The 22,415-nt window shown below is 39.1% G+C and overlaps 2 protein-coding genes across 3 annotated transcripts in view; both read right to left on the minus strand.

Annotated features, from left to right (window-relative positions):
• The window catches only part of LOC103458151 (protein LBH), a 16,596-nt gene extending 16,333 nt beyond the window's left edge, over positions 1 to 263 (minus strand). Inside the window, exon 1 of the mRNA XM_008398762.2 lies at positions 28 to 263. The gene's annotated coding sequence lies outside the window, so the exon portion shown is untranslated. The remainder of the gene's footprint in view (positions 1 to 27) is intronic.
• Positions 264 to 3,952: 3,689 nt separating this feature from the next.
• LOC103458152 (neuroblast differentiation-associated protein AHNAK) overlaps positions 3,953 to 22,415 on the minus strand; it is a 30,167-nt gene continuing 11,704 nt past the window's right edge. The window contains exons 2-7 of one of the 2 annotated variants that reach the window (XM_008398763.2): positions 16,229 to 16,275; positions 15,974 to 16,078; positions 14,573 to 14,683; positions 14,320 to 14,473; positions 13,872 to 14,032; positions 3,953 to 13,791 (exon numbers count right to left, since the gene is read on the minus strand). In XM_008398763.2, the coding sequence (XP_008396985.1) occupies positions 4,870 to 13,791; positions 13,872 to 14,032; positions 14,320 to 14,473; positions 14,573 to 14,683; positions 15,974 to 16,078; positions 16,229 to 16,275 (9,500 nt within the window). In that variant the 3' untranslated portion in view covers positions 3,953 to 4,869. The remainder of the gene's footprint in view (positions 13,792 to 13,871; positions 14,033 to 14,319; positions 14,474 to 14,572; positions 14,684 to 15,973; positions 16,079 to 16,228; positions 16,276 to 22,415) is intronic. The other variant, XM_008398764.2, reaches the window with a different exon arrangement.

Genomic DNA, 22,415 nt, shown 5'->3' on the forward strand with positions numbered 1-22,415 from the left:
TTTAATGGTAAGAAGAAACGCTCCTACCTGTCTGCGGGCTGATCCGGAGTCTCAGAGCAGGAAGGTCTCCCTCCTCCGCTGCCTCATCACACTGATCCTGATGCCGATGATGCTTCAGCTGCTGCTGCTGCGGCTGCGGCTGATGATGATGATGATGATGATGATGATGATGATGATGATGATGATGAGGTGGGCGACAGGCGGAGGAGCGAACAAGGTTCTCTGTGAAGTTACCGCTCGTACGAAAGTGTTTCGAGTCTGCGCAGTGGAGCGTGACTGGTGCTGCCTTCACTGAATTCGGAAAGGTGGGGTTTTTAAAGTCAGGTTTAAATCCATTGTGACATGCTTTGCATGTTTTCCCGCGCGTTAGTTGCTTAGTGAGGGCAACAATTCACTTATAAAAAAGTAACTCACTGGTTTGTACGTGTAATCGTTTAAATAAAATTCGAAACATGTAAGTTAAACAAATAAATCTGCTTTTTTGTTTGTTTAACACAACTATTTTCTGTAAGATGAGAAATACATAGGTAATTAAATTTTGATGTTCTCAATTTAAATTTGAATACGTATGCACCATATTTTCTATATTTATTTGTTTATATATTTTGAAGCAATTTAGGTTCATTCAATAAATAATGTTATTTCTGAAACGTTCCCACTAAATGAAACGCATCGTACAGATTTATTACGCACAGATGGATTGTTGAAAGCCTACATTTCTGTTAACTATGATGATTTTTCACTTACAGTTAATTAAAACATGACATCTTAAATTAGAATAGTGCATCAAATCATTAAATAAAACATATTTAACACAGAAAAATGGGCTTAATAAAACTTTTTTTAATGCTATTTTCATATGGTACTTTTAATCTGACAAACGTGCCATCAACCTAAAATATGACTATTTTAGGTTGATGGGATTAACCCTGTCATGGTCAGGGGTTGACCAATCAAATGTTAGGGATTATTTTCATTTATTACATTTTTATAAATAACTGTCTATTTAAAATTATAAATATACATTTATCTAAACATTATAAATTTATTTAAACATATTTCACAAATTCTTTACTCATAGCGCCGTCACTATGCTGAGATAGACTTTTTATCATACTTCTTTCAAGTCATATTCCATTTTTGTAAGGGAAGTAGTTTTTATAACTCTGTAACATGGGTTACAGATGGTTCTCTCAAAAGTCTAAACACACTTGTTAAAATCCTAGATTATCATGATGTAAAATGAGAAAAATGCCATTATCCAGGCAGAGCTGGAGCTGCTGCTCCTCTGAATCGAAGGAGTCAACTGAGATGTTTTGAATGTCTGAATAAGTCCTGTCTTCTTCCTTTTGGTGGGCTTATGGGTAAATCATTTGAGATAGAGACCCTGGAACTATCCAGGAACTATTGGGGTCCTGCCAAAACAAAAGTGATGGTGTTGCTGTGGTGCACCACATGGGTTATGTGTTATCATTGAGGGTGCAGAGGAGATGGCGTTACAGCAAGTTGCTGTTACATCCAACAGTCTGTGAAAAACATGAGTAAGCAACCGCAGGCCACTGAGGATTCCTTGTAGATCCATTAAAAAGCATCAGGTGAAGTTAATGTGTGTGAATGAGGCCAGTTGGCTGGATTGGGGCAATTACCCAGCATGCAAAAGGCATAACCATGCAGGATGACACAACATGTGTGGGTAAACTTGCTCCAACTTTGGTCTACTACTGTACACCACGTTTAGATGCAAAATGAAACCACTCAGAACTGGTTAACACCCAGTAGAACAATCCATACCAACTCTATCAGCCTCTGAAATGCTCTTAACTGTCAGACCTGATGATCCTACCACTCCACTGGTGATGTCTCTATTTCTGCCACCTGTCATATTCTAGATATGACTCCTTTTAAATCAAGTCATCTGCATTCCCACAGCTGGTCTGAAGAGTAAAAATGATCAGAATTTTTCTTGCTGAGTGTTTAACTTGGTGGTTTTACGGTTTTTGCTAGAAGGCGGATAATAACTTTCCTAATTTTGATTAAATTTAAATGTTTAAAACTGAATATGTGAACTTATTTTATTCTTTTCCATGTGATTGGATTTCTACGTCACTGACAAATTTACACTAGAGCAAAACAAAAACTGTAATGATGAGGAAATAGTCAAAGTTGGAATTCACCAGGCAGCAAATGAACTCGTTTTTATTAAAAGAATATGAACTGTGTCTCCCTCTAGTGGAATATTTCTGCAGTTACATTTCCTGAAGCTGAGTCCAAAGACGGAGTTTGTGCTTTGCCTTCCGCATCAACTGGCCCTTTCAGATAAATGTCTCTCCTGTTGACGTAGCATAATCTATCAAAATAAATATCACAAAAATCCATTAATTCATTAATTCATCAAGGGGGAAGGGACCCTCCTTTAAGACATTAGTTTTTTATGCATAGTATAAATGCAAAACAACAGTGGTCACCAAAGCAACAATCAGCTAAATAACTGTAATAATGTTCTGATAATAAAGAAGATAAAAGTTGTTTTTTTTCAGATGACGAAAATTTAAACTCGAGGTTTAAACTTAATATTTAAAGGATTAAATTTAAACTCGAGGTTTAAATTTCCCTCAAGTTTTTAAATCTATAATAAAAGATTCATTTATTTTTAAGATTTATCTTTAAAAAAGAAAAGAAGAAAGACAATCAGCAAACTTGGAAAAAGTTTTATGTTCATTTTTATATTATTTATTGCGTGTAACTTTGTAAATACATTCAGTTATATTATAGCCTATCAGGATAAAAACAAGGGCAGTGACCAAAAAATAACATGGTTTTCAAAAGCTATTTACATGGCTGGGTCAGTAGTTCTTCTACTAAAGGAAGATATACTTAACAGTTTTAGTGCACATCATAGCAAAGTAGCTTCTGCACAGTGAGTTGTTACAAGTGTAATTGCAGCAGGGAGTTAAGAGTTAAGAGTTTTACAATAAACATTTCACTTCAGCCTTGCAATGGTATTGTTTCTTTACACATCCACTGTAGCCACAGTATATAGATAATTCCTGTACATTTGCTTTTTTTTTCTTGTATATAGTTTTCTTTGCTGTAAATATTTTTCTGCTTTAAGCGCTAGCTGTGAACATACTCTGGAATATCAGCAACATTGTCTCTTTCTCTTCTTTCTTTCTTTTTTTAACTGAATGCTCTACTCATCGTCCTGCAAAGTAATTATGCAAAGTGACTTGAACAGATTTTAAAAGTACAAACTGACAGGAAATATTTCACACAGTGTCTTAGAACAACAATTCATAACCCTCAAAGTTTTTCATAAAATCTCAACGTATTGTTTTGTTGTGATGCGACTAACTCAAGGTAGCACATTGAAGTAAAGTGGGAGGGAGGAAAAATGCACTTCTACAACTTTTTTTTTTTTCCAAAATAAAAATGTTTGTATTATTCAGAGGAGCAGCCTAATGTACAGGCAAACTAAGCCACTGCTTAGGCCACCCCAAACCTCTAGGAGCCTCCATAATGTTTCAATCTTAACACACACCAAAAAGCTAAGACTTTTAGATTTTAATGAGAATGACAATCCTATCAATTTTGATTTGATGACTTCATAATACATTAATTAAAAGTTAACATGTTTCACATATTATTTAAAATTTAAGAGAACCTGTATTGAAACTCAAGTGGTGGTAATAGGAATCAAATTAAATTCTGCTTAAAGGGGCATATGTGCCATTTTATAGAATAATCAACTGAACATAATCAACTATGTTAACTTCAATTTTTAAAAAATACTATACATGTACTATGACTTAAAAGAAATTTGACTTTGTAATTTAGCACCTTGAAATTGGGCCTCTGTCTCTTTAAAAATTCCCGCTCTTTCTGAAACTCCACCTACAGGAAGTGATCACAACATGGCTCCTCTGTTAAGCCTTTAACTTTTTTTTTTTTTACCAGCCTTTCACTGAGAAGTAGCTCCTATTATGAGCTCAGCAGATGTGCAGTTCCACCAGCTGTTTGCTAATTGCTACTGACTAGTCTTAATTTGTCAAGCCAACACTCCAGGCATGTTTTTTGATTAGGGATGACGTTCTAATGTGATGTAAAGCTCAAAAAAGTTTATTTTACATAACACTGCCCCTTTAATGGTGCTAGTAGAATCATGCTGTGGGGATGCTATTCTTCAGTGAGGACAGCCCTAATAAGAGTTTGTGGCAAGAGTTGAAGGTTAAGGTTCACAGAACAATGTGAAAAGTTCCCTATGTCTAGATATACAAAGCCTCCAGAAAAGCACCCTTGGGATTTGCAGCCAAAAGTAATTCTAGTATCTATTGAGAACTTAAGGAGGGGTGTGTGTTAACACATATATCACATTTTCCAGATTTTCTTTAAGAATATTGGTAATATTCACTTAATTTAAATACCATACATTGTTTTCCCACCATTTTGGGATCCAAAATCCCCATGAAACCTCATGAATGCTGTAGTTGTAATATGATGAAATGTGAGTATCAATACTTTTGCAAGGCACTGTGTATGCTAGCATAAATCAAACATTGTTTACTATAAACAAACATATGTTATGCATTGAGGAGAATCATTTAACCAGCTTATTAACATCATGACCACAATATAAATGTAACAGTCGCACTTTGCTGCAGCGGTGCAATTCTATAAAGCTCAATAAGCATGCAACTCCACATCACATTGCCATGGTGATACCTGGATGCTAACAAAGAACTTTCAGTGATTGGTATGTTAGATTGGTCCCTCATCCAGTTGCCATTTTGTTTTTAACTTCAGGTGGTGAAACTCTATGCCCTTCTTTTATGTCGAGCCTCAACAAGCACACATGTTTAAGCACAAATTCTTTCACTTCTCAGCCTCATCAAAGAACCTCATTTTCTCAGTGTGCACAGAGTCTTTGAGACGTTGAATAGATGACGCTGTCTCCCCTGAGATGGGCTCTGTGGGGCCAAATATATGAGTGATTTGTTTGGTTATAACCACGGTTTCCTTGTTCTCACTTCTTTCAGTTGTTGTTTCTTGGACTAAGTGTTTCACTGTCCTTGTGGCACTTTGAACATCTTGCACCATCCACGATGGAGCTTCATCTCTCTCCGACTGTAAAGCAAAGCCTTCGGCTGATTGGACTTGGACAGCAGACAGAATCTTGGCATGCTGTGACTCAGGAGTAGGCTGTATGTTTGATGTAATGATGTGTATTTTTCCCGAAGTTAGTCTTACTGTATCTTCAGAAGAAGATGAAACACCAGAAGACAAAATAGTGATCTTCTCCGGCAAGGAGGGCACATCTGTGATCAGCTCAGTCCTTGTGGTGGAAGTCATGATGTCACTGTGAATCTCTTCAAGTCCAGTACCTGCACTTTCATCAGAGTATTTGACTGTCACCTTGGTTGGGGAGGGTATGAATGGGTCAACAGGCTCACTTGTGATTGTAGAGCTTACATCAGCAAAAGCATCTGATGACTGGACAGAAAGGGTGGGACTTACTTCCTCGTCCTTGGTTTCCCCTACTGGGCTGCCATCTTTTACTTGTTCTGCTTTGTCAGGAATCTTTTGTTGTTCTGTTGGGGAAGACAGGCCAAACTTCGGGAATTTAAACCAGCTCGAGCTCTCCGAACCTTTGGTGGTATCATGCTTTGTTTTTGCCGCTGTGTGCATTGTGGTGGGTTCACCTGGTTCATGAGATTCCTTTGAGGTTTCAACATCTTGATCAACTTTGTCCACTTTTCGAACGTCAAAGTCAACATCAATCGACTTAAGAATGTCACCAAATGATGTTAAAGTCAGTTTTGGTGATAGATTTTCTTCTTTTGGCTCAGTCTTCATTTCCAGTTGATCTTCAATATTTTCATGCTCAAAGTGAACGGATTCATCTTCAGGTTTGGATCTTGAAACACCCAACCGTGGTATTTTGAAGGTAGGTAGTTTGAATTTACTTGGAGATCCTTGAACCGCACCATCACTTTCTGTGTTTAGGGTTTCTTGATCTGGTTGTTCTGATTTGGGGGCATCTGATTTAAAATCAATCTTTGGACCTTTGATGATAACAGCAGCACCCTCTCCCAGCTGACTTCCATCGTCGTCAGCTGTTTTATCTGAGATGTGTGTCTCTGCTGTTGCCTCATAAGATGCACTGCCAAATCTTGGCATTTTCAGAGTTGGCATTTTGAATTTTTTGGACTTGACTTCAGCCTCAGAAGTTGTCATTTCAAAAGCAGTAAGGACGTATTTGTCTTCATCTGCAGAGAGTTTGATCTCTGTTGTCATGTCGGTTTCATAATTTTTGACTTCTATTCTGTGATCTGGGAGGTCAGCTTTTACTTCAGGCTCTTTCAAGCTCGGCTTTGAAAAGGAAAACTTGGGAAGTGAAAACTTACTTTTCTTTAAGCCTGGGTCAAGTTCTGGAGCTGGGGTTGCTTCTACTGCAGGGACCATTGAAGATTTTTTTACATCTATATCTGAGATTTTGGTCTCCATTGACGTAACGCCAGCTTTTGGAGCTTCCATGTTGACATCGACTTCAGAGGCTTTACCACCAGTTCTTGAAAATGAGATGCTAGGAAAAGTCCAATTTAGCCGTTTTACTTTACCTTCAAGTTCAACTGTAGGTTCATCTTCGCCTTTTGCCTCAGAACCAGGTAGCTGAACTTCGTATTTCTTTAGTTCCCCTTCTTTAACATTCAAATCTACTGGATCTGTATCAACATGAAGGTCCACATCACCCCTTTTCTCTTTGGTCATTTTAGGTATTTCCATACTGACATGTGGGGTTACGGCTCCTAACTTAGGTAATGTAATTGTAGGCATTTTAACTTCTGATGTAGTGTCAATAACAGCTTCGATCTCTGGAGACTTAATGTCCATTTGCCCTGAAGGTTGTTCCACTTTTACATCGGAAAATTGAATTTCAGCTTTGACTTCTGGTGCTGTTACATCTACATCTGCCTTGGGTAATCTGATGTTGGTATCCGGTCCTTTGGATTGTGATAATGAAAAACCAAGACTCGGAAGTTTAAATTTACTTCCTTTTCTTTCATCATCAGTTTCTGAACTCCTTAGATCCACAGATGGGCCCTTAATTTTTATGCTTGGTTCTTCTGTTGTAACTGTGAGAACTTCCTCCAAAGTAGAACTTTCACCTTTCACTGTTTTGGCATCTTGCACTTGTTTGTTTGAACTTTGGGTAGCAAGGCCAAATTTTGGCAACTTGAATGCTGGCATTTTAAATTTGGATGGCGATCCATCAGTGTCCTTTGACACAACCATTATTTCAGTCGCCTTAGTATCTATCGTGGTGACAGTGTTTTTAGGTTCACTATCTTCCTCATCTTTCTCCAAAGGAGGACCTTCTTCCGTAGAGCTTTGAGTAGTAAGCCCAAATTTTGGTAACTTGAATCCAGGCATTTTAAATTTGGATGGTGAACCATCAGCATCCTTGGTCACTGTTTTGATTTCAGGTCCTTTAATTTCTATTGCAGAAGATGTTTTTATCAGATTCTCCTCATCAGGGAGTTTGACTTCAGCTTTTACTTCTGGCAATGTAACATCTACTTCTGTCTTTGACAACCCACTGCTAGTCCCTTTGGCCTCTGTCGCAGAAAAACCTAGACTTGGCAACTTAAACTTTTTTCCTTTTTCTTCACGATCAATTCCTTCAGTTTTTAGCTCTAATAATGGACCCTTGATTTCAATGGTTGGTGCTTCTGTGGTAACTACAATAACCTCTTCTGAAGTTGTGATTTTACCTTCTACTGGTTTTACACCTTTGTCTAATGGAGGTACTTCTCCAGTGGAAGTTTGAGTAGCAAGCCCAAATTTTGGTAACTTGAAATTTGGCATTTTAAATTTGGAGGGTGATCCTTCTGTGGTCTTTTTTGTATCTTTGGTTTCAAGTGCTTTAGTTTCCATTTCAACAGAAGATTTGTTGCTTGGAAGTTTGATTTCAGCTTTTACCTGCGGTACTTTAACCTCTACATCTGTCCTTAAGCTCAAATCAGTCTCTGGCTCTTTGGCTTGAGGTACTGAAAAACTCAGACTTGGCAGTTTGAACTTCCTTCCTTTTCCTTCAAGATCACTTCCTTCAGTGCTTAAATCTACTGATGTTCCCTTAATTTCAATGCTTGGTCCTTCTGTGGTAACTGTAAGTACCTCCTCTAAGCCTGTGGTTTCACCGCCACCGATTTTGGTACCTTTGTCAAAAGAGGGTATTTCTTCAGTGGAACTTTGAGTGGTAAGCCCAAATTTGGGTAATTTAAAAGTTGGCATTTTAAACTTGGAAGTTGATCCTTCAATGTCCTTTGCTTCGACTTGAAATTCAGGTCCTTTAGTTTCTATTACTGTTTCTATTCTTTTCAGTTCATCATCAGGAAATTTGACTTCAGCTTTGAGTTCTGGTTGTGTAACATCTACACCTGTCTTCAAGCTTAAACCTGTGTCCGGCACTTTGGCCTGTGTAGCAGAAAATCCAAGACTTGGCAACTTAAACCTTTTTCCTTTTCCTTCACGTTCACTTTCCTGTTTTTTTGACTCTATGGATAAATCCCCAATTTCAACACTTGGTCCTTCTGTGCTAACTACAATGACCTCCTCTGACATTGTCATTTCTCCTCCAGTTGTCTTCAAATCTTTGTCCAAAGGAGGCACTTCTGCTGTGGAACTCTGAATAGAAAGTCCAAATTTTGGCATCTTGAATGTCGGCATCTTATACTTGGATGGTGACCCCTCTGTTTCTATTTTCGTACCTTTAAATTCTGGAGCTTTAGCTTCCACTTCAAAAGATTTGTTAAACCTTTCTTCAGGGACTTTGATTTCTGCTTTGACTTCTGGTACTGTAACATCAACATCTGTTGTGGGTAAGGTAATGTCAGTATCAGGACCTTTGGTTTGCGATGCCGAAAAACCAAGACTTGGCAGTTTAAACTTTCTCCCTCTTCCTTCACTCTCAGTTTCTGTAGATTTTAAATCTACGGATGGAGCCTTAACGTCAATACTTGGTTCTTCTAGACTTCCTACAAGAATCTCTCCGGAAGTTGTAATTTCACCTTCTCCTGTTTTGAGATCTTTGTCCAAAGGAGGCACTTCTGCTGTGGAACTTTGAACAGAAAGTCCAAATTTTGGCATCTTGAATGTCGGCATCTTATACTTGGATGGTGACCCCTCTGTTTCCTTTTTTGTTCTTTTAAATTCTGGAGCTTTAGCTTCCACCTCAAAAGATTTGTTAAACTTTTCTTCAGGGCGTTTGATTTCTGTTTTGACTTGTGGTACTGTAACATCAACATCTGTTGTGGGTAAGGTAACATCGTCTGTTGTGGGTAAGGTAATGTCAGTATCAGGACCTTTGGTTTGTGATGCTGAAAAACCAAGACTTGGCAGTTTAAACTTTCTTCCTCTTCCTTCACTCTCAGTTCCTGTAGTTTTTAAAGCCACTGATGGAGCCTTAATATCAATTCTTGGTGCTTCTAGACTTCCTACAAGAATCTCTCCAGAAGTGGTAATTTCACCTTCTCCTGTTTTGAGATCTTTGTCCAGAGGAGGCTCTTCTTCAGTAGAACTTTGAACAGAAAGCCCAAATTTTGGTAACTTGAATGTCGGCATCTTAAATTTGGATGGTGACCCTTCTTTTTCTTTTTTTGACACTTTGATTTGTGGAGCTGTAGCTTCCTCTTCAATGGAGTATTTGTTCACATCATCACTCGAAAGTGCAACTTCAGTTTTACTTTCAAGAAGATGTGTATCAGCATCAATATTTGAGAGGTCAGAGCTAGGTGCAACAATGGTAACTTCAAGAACCTCATCAGGAATGTCCTTATCAATGTCATCTCCTTCTACATTTTTGTTTGAAGTGCCCAATCCTAATTTTGGTAATTTGAAAGTTGGCATACTAAATTTTGATGGTGATTGTTCCACATCTGGTGCCTCAAAATCAGCATCAGATATTTTTATGTCAGTCTTTTTCTCAGTAAGTTTCACCTCTACATCCCTCTTTGCTTCAGGTCCTTTGACTTTTGGCATTGTGATTCCAAACTTTGGCATTTTGAACCTGCCTCCTGGTCCTTCAACTGTAGGCTGAGTTTGCACTTCTGGTTTTCCAACTTCCACTCTTTCAGAAGGTATCAATATTTCTGCTTTTCCCAGACTAACATCTGCTGTAGGAACTGGGACTTCTGCCTTAGCTTTATTGTCCACTTTGCCTTCTGCCTCCATGACATCTGTGTCTTTACTTGAGAGTCCAAGTTTAAATTCTGGTCCTTTCATTTTGGGCATTTTTATTTCAATCTTTGACAGCTGGATCTTTTCTTCTTGTCCATCAAGGTGATTCTCAGTCTTCATGGTCGGGATCTCCAGCACTGGTGTCTCAATAAGGACCACAGGAGATGAAAAGTTGATTTTTTCTCCATCGACTTGCGACAGCTTGACTTCTGCTTTAGCATCAGAAAATGGCATTGCGATTTCAGGTTTTGATGTTGAGTACTCAACATCTTGCTGAACTCCAATCTGGGGAAATTTGCCCTTCAGCCTGATACCAGGTTCTTCATGCTCAGCATCAATGAGTTTTATTTCAGTTTCACCTTTAAACAATGTGACATCTACATCAACCTTTTGGGATTGGGTTGTATCTGTTTCAGAACCTTTTAGTTTTGGGAGTGATATTCCAAATTTTGGAATTTTGAACTTACTTGCTCTTCCATCAATTTCAGATGCTTTAATTTTTACATCACTGTCTGGTATGGTAGCATCAATACCAGGCCCATCTTCCACTGTGTGTGTTTCAGAAGCTTCACTTACCTCTCCGCTGAGGATTGGAGTAGCAGCTCCAATTCTGGGAATTTTAAAAGGGGACATTTTGAATTTTGACGACGATCCTTCAACATCCTTTGTTTCAACTTTAATTCCAGGAGCTCCAACATCTAGTTTTGTTGATGATCCAGTTCCTTCAACCTCAAGATCTTTGATTTCTCCTTTAACTTCAGGCAGTGTCAGATCTTTACCTTTCTTCGACAGGCTTAAATCTGACTCATGCGTTGTAACTTTTGGTAGTGCAATTCCCAACTGGGGCATTTTGATCTTGTGTCCTTTTGCTTCACCTCCCTTCTGCACTGTTTTGATTTTCAGATCAGACTTTTCTATTCCTTTCTTTTCTTGTGGCCTAACACTATCTTTGTTCACATCTGTTTCTGAACCTTCAGTGAGTTTGATCTCAGTTTTAGCCTCTGGCAGGGTAACCTCCGCATCTTTCTTTGACAAGCTTATCTCAGGACCTGCTAGTTTTGTTGTTTTGACTCCAAACTTTGGGATTTTTATTTTGCCTCCTTGTACGTGTTCACCCTTGGACTGCAAAGGGTTGACTTCTCCAGGTTTTTCTAACTGCATCTTTTGCTTTAGAAAATATACATTTCCCTTTCCAGGAGTAACTTCTGTTTTAGATGCTTCTGGGAGTTTACCTGCAGCTTTGCCATGTACCTCTTTCTTTGACAAACTCAAGTCAAATTCTGGGCCTTTGATTTTTGGAGTTTTAATTCCAAACTTCTCAAATTTACTTGCTTCCCAATCAAACTCGCCTTCAGTTTTAGTTGGCTTTATTTCCATTTGAGGTTTTTCTGCCTCTGCAATTTCTTTAGGAACATCTGAGCTCTTGAGGAGTGTATCGCCCTCTGGGATTAGCCCTCCTTTAGCTGGTGCCTCTGTGTGAGCCGTGTCTTTCTTAGATGTGTTAATAACTGTTGTTCCTTTTATTTTTGGCACCGAGATGTCCAGGTTTGGCCATTTAAATGTACTCTTTCCATCTCTGTCTAGAGGTTTTGTCGTCCCTTCGTCAGAGATATCCTCTTTTCCACTGGGTGTGCCCAAAGGAGATAGTCCAACTTTGGACAGCTTATTCCTTTCATCTTCGGGTTTATCAGATGTTTCTTTACTTTCTAAAGAAATGGCAAGTATTGTCTTCGTGTCAGTACTTACATTAAAACTTGTCAAGCCACCATCCTTTTTGAACAACTCGTCCGTTGAGTCAATATACTCAATACCATCAAGTTCAGGTATTTTGACTTTACATATGACCTCTCCAGTTTGTCTTTCATCTTTCCTTGTTTCCATTGTTAGCTCTTTTTCCTGAATGAAGCTTGGTTTCTGCATGTCAATCCCAATATAAGGCAGTCTTCTGCTTTTTGCTGACATTCCAAAGCTAGGCATCGTTATCTTTGGCCTAGTGGACGTCTTCAGCTCTTCTGTTGTTGCTGCTTTTCCGTTTGTTGTATCAAATTCTTTTTCTTTAGTTTCCTCTTCACCTTTGCACTTTGTTGGGCTGGTACTATCTTCCATTTGAGATTTCTTAAAATCAAACCTGCTGTCAGTTAAAAAGATCGTTTTGGAGATTTCTGAAGATGCCGTTGTGTCAGAGCTTGTCATATGTTCTTGTTTTGGTTTCGTGACTTTGGTGGGCGTTTTTACAGATATTCTTTGTGCGTTAGCATCTATGACAGTTATTTCTTCCGGGATAGGCACCCCAGATATATCCAGTTGAGGCAGCTTAAATCCAGGTAATTTAGAAACAGCTTCTTTCACACTATCAACATCAATTGACATTTGCACTGTTTCAGCCTTGCTTTCTTTGTTGCGCTTTTTAAAATCAGCTTTAGTTTCCACGGTGGTTTTCACAGACATGTCCTCCATCCCTGGAATCTCGATGTCTTCACGTTTGGGAAGTTGTGTTGTGGAAACGCAGCCAGTTATAGTTGTGGGTTCTTGATCGCTCACCTTTTGCATTTCTTCTGCATTAGCAACGTTGCTCACGTCTAATTCAGGTCGCTTACGTTTTGGACTGGACTTTTTGGATTGCTTCTGTTTCGTCTCCTTTCCTTTCTGTGTTTTGTCGTCGCCTTTTTTGGGAGATTTCCTCACTGATAAGTCAAGTTCCACCTTTGGTAAACTTATCTGCGATGTAATGGATTTGGATGAGATTAGCTTTGAACTCTCTCCACCTTGGTTTTTGCTATCTACGCCGACCGTAGACTGATCTCCCAGCAGTTTGGTTTTTGACTCAGAGCTTGAAATAGCAGCAGATTTTCCTGCTTCGGGAAGATCTTCTGTTTCAACACTTGCTCCAAGAGTCTTAAGCCTTTTGGGGGAGGATTTTGCTTTTGCGTCTTTTTTGTGCGATTTGTCCTTCCCCAGGATCTTTATTTTTAAATCTGACCTCTCTTTCTTCTTCTTTTTCTCGTCTGGGGATTTTGGAGCTGCAGACTGGCCTTCCTGATCGCCCAGCACTACGGTTTGATCTGCGGTTTTCAAAGTAGCGTCTACACTGACGAGTTCCACCTTGTGTTGAACCGGGCCAGACTCCACAGCTTCCCCTGCCTGTTCATTGATCTCTGGTGTTTCTGCTATGGGGTATTCAGGGAACTCGGGTGAAAGTGTGTCTGATTCCTGCTTCTGCTGAACGTCACTACTCATCTGCCCAGATGTTGGAGCATCTGTGTCCTGATCCTCAGATGAACTTATGCGGCCTCTTCTCGTTAGACCAGAGAGCTTTATTTTATGCTTCTTCTTTCCTTTCAGGGCAACCTGGGATTTTATAGGTGACTCTGTGTCACTTGTCGTAGGACTAAGCTCAAGTTTTCTCTGCTCATCTGCTTCTGACGAACTGTGAGACCTTGTGAAACGAGATTTACGTCCTTTTCCAAAGGAGGGAAACTTTGGCCACGAGATGCGAGCGTCGCCACGTCTTCTGGTTTTTCCTTGTTCCCTCATCTCTGTGGAACTGACTTCTCCCTCCTGTTGAGCAACGGAAACATTAAATATCAAATTACATTCATGAAAAAAAATACTAGCAGATGCAACTTCAAAATAGTTACAGGAATAACGTCTGAATCGATAGTTGGTTCCGTCTCTGTGATGTCCGGTTGGCGTTTTAGGCAAAGCTTCAACTTGTAAGCCTGAGCATGCTCCAGAATCTGAATGGCGTCCTCATATGACATGTTGTCAAAATATACTGTGGCGCTCAGAATCTGATCTCCTACAAAAAAATCAACGGGGGAAAAAAGAGAACGATCAGATCCTCGAAAGAAGAATTGACTTTCAATCTGTTGCAACGAAATAAGTGGTGTTTAAGGAACAAACTAGGACAAAATAATTGAAATAACAATTATTTATTATTATTTATTTCTAACTTGTTTTGAACCTGTGTAACAAATTAATTTGTTGCACAAATTAACCTCACTGTAAATTTGTGTAACATAGAAGTTGCACAAATTAATAATCATGTATATCTAATTAGTATTCATAATAAAATGAATAAATAACCTTCTTTGACTTTTAAGCTTTTTGAAGCTGGTGACTCTGGAACTACTTTCTTTATGAAGATCCCATCTTTCCCTCCTCCGCCATAAACCAGACCCTCTGCACACCCATCCTGGGCTGTGTTCACTATAACGCCACCTTCAGGACTGGGAGCTTCCTGCAGACACACCCGAAACAAAGAGGACAGATGTTCTTACTTAAACTGCAGGTTCACAGCCTATATGGATTCCTGCATGTGATGGTGTGAATGTCAGACCTTTAATTTACTCATTTTTGGAGTGGAGGTCCTCTCGAAGATGGAGCTGAGGCCAGACTTTTTACCTTTGTGTCCACTCCCAGCTTTGTGGTCTGCATCATGTTCTTCACACTAAGAACAATAGTGTTAGAAAAATGTTGTTTTTTCAAATGCTGAAATATCAATTTAGCCTACCATACATACAGATATAAAAACAGGAAAGATGTTAATTTATATTACATTTCTAAGCTTTATTCACAAGTTGTGGTGTAAGTATATCTGTAGTATTATGGGCTGTCTCTGTGTTAAACCTGTACAAGTTTAAAAGTAAAGCTTATAAAAAGTTTTAAAAGGACTGCGCAAGTACATTGATCTATGTTTAGAAAACATTATAGTTGGAATGTGGCTTTGGAAAAGACTTAACAGCGTTAACAGTTATAAGTCAGGAAAATCATTGGAATTTGCTAGTTGCTGTGCTCAGTGACAAGCTAACTGCTATTAGCAAAACAAGCTAAAGGAATAAACATGTTCTCTGAAGGAAGTTGTACAGTTGTGGGAGAGATAAAAGCCTAAATAAACAGTTTGTCACTGTAGCTGTAACAGTTTCAAACACTTGGTAGCCATCTTGGATTTTAAATTGGAATAAGAACTTGTTTACACGACAACACCGGGACTCTTGTGTCCATGGCAGTAGCATTTTTTATTTTGACAAAGACGCAAAGGTTTGACAACGGGTTCCAGAGTGAAACTTTTAAAAAATGAAATGTGAATCAAATCATTTCTAAATGTAAAGTGAAAACATCATGGAAACAATGGCATCAGTCAGCCCATCTTGTGCTTGTGGACTCAGTTTTGACCCACGCACAGCACAAATCTATAACAGTGGTGGATCTCCATGTTCTTTCTTTTCTGCTGCACCTCTACAGATGATGTGGTGTGTTAAAGCAAAATCTAAAAAAATTTAAATGTGAAATCTGCCCATTGTGGAAAATTTATGCAGTCAGCAAAGACATATAGAAGGATTATATAAACACACGTCTGGATCAGAAAATACACAAAGTTTCACCGCCTCCTACTGGTCTGAAATTCACACTGCATCTTTTGCAGTACCGCTTGTGTTTAAACACAATTTTTGATTTTTGTCAGATGTGCAACAAAAAACGCTTTCGGAAACGCTGTCATGCAAACAGAGCCTAAATGAGAAACCACTGACTTCCCCACTGTGAGCTTTGGCAGACCTGATGTTTACTTTTTCCATCATTGTAGAAATTTAGACTCAATAGAAATAAAATCCAGAATGAAAATGTTAAAGTAGTTCCAAATGAATTCAGCTGAGAAAGGAAATCAACTCAGACTAATTTCTCTTTCCTTTCCTGGATGGTTCATGTCTGTGCAGCTCAGCTGTATCTTTGCTCTCTGTACCTCTTTGTCAGCGTATTTTGCCGCCTCTGGATACTCCTGGACCGGGGATGACCCTTGTGGCCGGGGTCTCTCCCCCTCGGCAAACTGAGTCGGCTCTTCGCATATCTGTGCGAACAAAGTCAGCTAACATGAAAACAAAGTTATTTCTGTCATTCGTACTATGAACGTACATCATGCTTGTGGAATAAGTCTAGATAAAGGTACAGATTAGGGAAATAATAGAGTGTGATTTTCCGGTACTTTCCGGTTACTCACTGAATCGTCCTGTGTGGCGGGTTCTGGTGCTCGCAGTCTTCTCCCTGCTTAAAAATAAAAAAACACAAGCCAAAATATTACCAAAAGAAATCTAACATCACGTCTAAGCTTAATGAACAAACCAACCAGGCGCGGAGCTATGGGGGGGTCTTGGGGGGCAGCTGCCCCCCGGCCCGGACCCGGATGGGTGCCTGGGTCTGGAGGTGCCAGGGAGGGAGGAATGGTTTCAAGTCGCTTTAATGTCTGATTATAGACGGAGAMAGTGCGCCCTCGCCTGTTCAGAAAGGTGAATGTAATGTTAAAGTTATTGTCCCTCAATGGAATATATAGCAGTCAGTCCCAGTGACTGTCTGACTCATGGTTTAGCCAATGTGTTTCCTGGGTAAAAATGAAACGAGAAACGCGGCCCAAACCCCCCTGCTTAACAATTTCCAGCAGCGCAGGTGATACACGTGAGGGGCCCGGTCAGTGGCGCAAAAAGTGGGTATGCAGGGTATGCAACGCATAGGGGCGCAGCACCATAGGGGGCGCCAAAACCCCGTCTGGAGGGGGCGGAGCGCCGATGATGTTTTCCCATACACTTCAGCGCGCCTTACGCTCCTTCACCTCGCGCACATAACGTGGTAATTAGTAGCAAGTTCCTCGGATGGGGGGAAAGGGGGGCGCCAATCTATGTTTTCGCATCCACCTGAATAATGTGTAGTTGCGCCACTGGGCCCGGTCATTGGACCCGGTCATTAGCCCCGGTCATTGGCCCCGCCCCCCGGCCCGACCTGACTTGTTCCGCTAGTGAAACCAACACAATGTTTTTGTCACTTTGTTTTAGTTCAGTGGATTTATATGATTTTGCATTTACTCTTGTCACCTTTCTTTTAATCTTTTTGATTTTCTTTAAATTTTCCCCCTCTCTGCCTCGGCTCATGCCTTCCCACAGCTGCTGCACATTCAGATAATTAGCCCCACCTGCTCTTGCATCAGTAATCACCTCCTCACTGCGTATGTAAACTGCCAGATCTCTCGCATTCATTGTCAGATTCCCGTATCGACATTTCCATGTGCCACTGGTTTCTCCTGGTCTGCTCTGCATACCTTTCTTATGAGTGTGTCTTTTTAATAACCTTCTGCTTTACATTGATTGGTCCAGCCTGCAAATAGAACCAACTCAGAAGCAGAGAGTTCACCAGAGCTTCCAAACAACTACGTGAGACACAGGAAAGTATGGGAATGTGGAATATTTAACATCATTCCACAAATGACGCAAATCCAAACAAATACTCTTGATGCACAGAAAACTGTAATGTAATAACGTTGAGTTAAAAAGATAGAATTCCACCCAGCCTCGCTCACAGGATTCATCTTGAGGTTCAGACCGACACCGGAGCCGACGGTGGAACTATTTAGAGTTCTTCCTGGCAACGATTTCCTCAGGGAGCCGCTGCCTCCTCCATCTGTTAAGTGATCCACTGTATTGATTCTCACATTAAACTTTGAAGCCTCATAGGCTGGCTCCTCAGAGAAGGAGAAGGAGCTGTCTGATTATTATTATTATTATTGATTAGTTTTTATTATAATTGATCTTTGTGAACATAGTAAAATTCTGATTAAGACCACCACTCTTTACTTTTAGTCTGAATGGACGGTATTTTAACATGAAGCCGTTGTTCGTTTTATTTCTATTTCCCAATGTTTCACATATATCAATGACTGGAAAAGTTGACTGATTAATTTAAAATAACCATCCTCAAAAATATTTAACATAAACCAAAATATGATAGAGAATACTCTGCAAAAAAAAAAAAAAAACACAAAATCTTACAAAGTATTTTTGGTCTAGTTTCTAGTGCATAATATGTCAGTATGTTCGAAATAAGGCAAAAGTAACTTAGAAGTTACTTTTCAGCAAAATATAAGAGCTCAATAATTTCTGACTATTGATTAAAAAAAGTACTAGTCCCATTGCCTGACGCTTTTCACTTATAAGATAGGAAAATAAATATTGTTTTCTATATTTTAACTTGCTTTGAGAAGGGTATTTTTCAAAGCGTAACAGCCACTTTTTTTTTTTTTTAATGCCTTGCTTACTTTTGACATGGGATTTTATGGATTTGGTTGCTGAGAAAACTAGTTTTGAATATATTTGACATAAAAAGGTAAACTTTGAAATCAAAACTTTATCTCCAGGCTTCAAGAAAAAATGTCAGAGATAATAAATGGAAAGATATGTGCACTTCTCTGAAGTATCTACTGTAGTATTTGCGGATGTGTCTTATCCCGCCCACCCCATCCTCCGCCTCACAGTAATGTATGTCATGTGGAAAAGTCTTTCAGTTTGTGTAAGTGTATCAGAAGACAGCTAAGCCCGAACGCTAGCAGGTCAGAATTATGTGTCTTTTTCAGGTTGTGTTGTTGTCTTGAGAAAGCAGAGCGGTTCAATGATATTACAGCTCCTCTTCTTTGTGGCTTCTAATAAAAATGAACTTTTCAGACATTGTTGAAACACTGTGAATTCAGAGTAACCACACCACAGTCCTTAATAGTTCAAAACCTTCCTTAAAGAAAAAAAATAATCTGCAGCTGCCCACGCTATAACGTTAAGAGAGGAATAAATGCATTCATTGCATCTACATTTTAGACCAGGTTCAAGTAGCAGAATCCTTTCATCAAAATCAAAGCTCACTTACCCACGGTTGCTGCTTGTGAGCGCCTGGAAGTGAGCCGAGTGTTAACAAGAAGCTGTTTCTCTGTCCCCAAGCAGTCCTTCAGTGTGTGTGACTACCACAGTGTTTTGCTCACCCTGAGATGCTGGGAGGCGGGACAGCATTTAGCTTCCAGTCATACCTTGGAGTGAGTTGTGTGTCACATCCTGATTTCATTTGTCACCTGTACTGGTTTCCCATTTTAGTCTGGTCTAGAAACAGAACGCTTGAAACATCATATTTGTCAGCTGAAAATCGCTTATGTAACCGGGTTTGCCGCATAAATATAGATGTATAGTTTTGGACCTCATCTGTTTCGTTTGAATTTGTCTGTCTTTAAAACATGCCAGTTTTGGACCGTTCACATTATTAAAATTCCTTCAGCTTTCTCTGAACATGCAGTAATACAACCCACAGCCGCTACTCTCAGACCATTGCTTATGTCTCTCCATCTTTGGCATTGTCTCAGACCCATAAATTAGCAAAACTTCTGTTTGTGTAAAGGTAGCCACAGTGGGCAGTTATTGATGAACTAAGTGCATTTGTCGTCTTCATTGAAACAATACACTATGGAACCTGAGGTTAGGTTTTAGATTCAAATCGTTGTAGGACTTAGTGAAGACTAGATTATATTTATGACATTCTCAAATGAAAAAAAAAAAACTAAATGAAAAACGATGTACTTTCTTCTTCTGATGCCGGTCTCCAGTGGTCATTGGGTGAGAGTCGACCGACACGCTGAACAGGCCGTCAGTACATTGAAAGGCAGACAAATGTAGATGTATAAATATGAAAATACTGTTTCTCCCCAATAAACATAGAACTGATCCCAACAGAGGAAAAAACAGACAATTGACTGATTGACTCAGGGATTCAGTTGTGCTCTTGGGGTCTTCAATGAACACCTGGGTAATGATTAATGACTTTAAGAGGTCTGATCAAGAGAAAGCACCTCCTGCTCTGAATCAGAGCTCTGTTTTGTTGTCAGACCTTTGTGCTGGGTATGGATCGTCCAACACAAGTATCATGTTGGAGCACAACATGGTCCATACGACCGTGTAGCATGTTGGGGAACGTGGCACCAGGCCAGCGTGAGCCAAAATGTTGTATGATCAGATTTATATTTGGAATCCATTCTGAGACTTCAACCTTTAAAGTTGTTGAACAGATGAGGTGAAAATCTTGAATCTTGCTATTGCTCTATAAAGGTAAAAAGATCAAGCACAAGCAGCAAACTATATTTGTGATTCAGGTTTGTACAACACTGTATTTTTAAGTGCAACATAGGATTTGGATTTGGCTAAAACATACTTTTCCAGGCACTTATTGTGTATTAATACAGCGACATGATGGCTGGAATTGGGATACTAATTCAAATATTAGGATCTTACTCAATGTCAAAAATCTAAATTTTGTTCTTTACAAAAGAATCTCTTCTTTTTCGAGTTTCTTCTGTAAAAGTACCGATAAGCTTTCCTGGACATTAAGCTCGTGTAACACAACATGGTTTATTATTTGTGCTCACTTCTTGTACAACGGACACACACAAGCCGCTTTTAGTCGAGGACAGTTTGCTTGGATCCAAAGTTTAACAAGATTTAAGTGAAAAGGGGGGGAAGTAAATTGGATTTTCTGCATAAATTGCTGGGACATGAGACAGCGAAAGCACATGTTTTCAATCTACTAATCTGCTGCAAATGTACAGTGAGTTTCAACACAGCTCTGGAATTTGTCAGGGTTACCGTGACATACAATACAACCTGACCAGAGACGAGAGGCAGTCCATGTCTATGAACTACAACAGTTTTTGAAAATAAAACCAGAAAAGAAAATCCTCATAGCATAATTTTATTCTTATTATGCTATGAGAATAAAACAGGCTTAGTGTAAAACAGGACTTGTAGCATATTTGTGAGAGAAACACTTAAAACCACGTTCACGTTCCCCTCCATGTGACAGGTGGCTTACATATCACCGCTCCTAGTTAATTGTGAAGCATAATGACTGGTCCTCTTTTTTATTGAATAATAATTCATGAATTAAGAAAAGAAAGCAGTTACACAGTTTTAAGAAAAGCAGAGATGAAGTTAGAGCAGGATGTCTATTGCTGAAACTGATGGGTTAAAAATGTATCCAGATCATTTGTTCTAACTCAGGGAATCTCAGGATCTATTCCTAGTTTGAGTTTTTTCACTTGTATTTTTCTCTATGTTTGAGTGCTACTCAACCAAAAAATATCTTCATCTTCAGCTAGCTTTAATGATGTCTTCAGAGAACTGTGGAAAACATTAACAGCAGGTATGTGGATTCCAGTGACGTGCAGTCAGGGGAGAGCCTCACCTGTCTTCATGGAAAATAATATATAATAATAAAATCATTTATATTGCTATTTTCACCCTGTGGTTTGTACTATAAAGTACCTATTTTTTACTTAGCTTAGCCAATTCTGATTATTTTTTCTTCAAAATCGCTGGATTTTCACATTTTCCCATTCATATACTCAGAAGCGAAGCAGGTGAGGCAGCAGGAAGCTGAGCCTCACCTGGGATTGCGCAACCTCTCGCTAACTGCACTGGCTGCCATTCTATGACAGCATGTTCGTCCTGTCTGTACGCCGGCAATAAAATGGCTAAAAAACATTTAATATATGGACTGATTTTAAATAATTTAGCTTATGTATATAATGTACAGTGTTTTTTTGTCACTAACTGTGTGTGTATCGTGTTTTGTGTTGCGGAGGAGCGATCAGAAACGGCAGAGAACAGTTTTGAGGTGAGGCAGGCAGATCTCGTGCTTATGATCCCAGATATTGTGACTCCACAAAGAGTAAGACACAGTGAGCTAGCCATGGAGCTAGCCATACAGTTTTCTAAAGTGGATTTTCAATTGAAGCAGGAGATAATAACTAAAGGAAGACCAACACCGGAGCTGAAAGTTTTACTTCAAGACAGTTTGATGATTCTCAAACAGAGTAGAAAAGACATGGGGAGGATAGACTTGGCTTTGGATGAACGGATATTTTTGTGCAGAATTAGCAGTGCATGGATTTCAGTGAGAAGTAAAAGTAAGAGCAATAAGATGTTTTTATTTAGTTTTTTAATGAAATGTGCGTTTTGTGGACTACAGTTTGTATGTCTAAATAATTCAGTAAAGTAGAACCGGTAGCTAATCTACCACAACAATTATTTATTAATAAAACATTAAGCCTAAAACGTACTACAACAACATACTGAATGTTCTGTTCTGTGTGCAAAATTCTTGAATGTTTCTTTGGTGTTAAACAGTGGTGGAAAGTAACGAAGTACAAGTACTTTGTTACTGTACTTAAGTAGAGTTTTCGTGTATCTGTACTTTACTTAAGTAGATTTAATAATGGGGACTTTCTACTTTTACTCCACTACATTTTACAGTAAGTATCTGTACTTTCTACTTCACTACATTTCTACAAAACTGTCGCGTTACTCGTTACATCCAAGTCGCGTTGCTCTTTT

The sequence above is a fragment of the Poecilia reticulata genome, linkage group LG22 (genome assembly GCF_000633615.1).
Source record: "Poecilia reticulata strain Guanapo linkage group LG22, Guppy_female_1.0+MT, whole genome shotgun sequence".
Taxonomy (NCBI): Eukaryota; Metazoa; Chordata; class Actinopteri; order Cyprinodontiformes; family Poeciliidae; genus Poecilia; species Poecilia reticulata.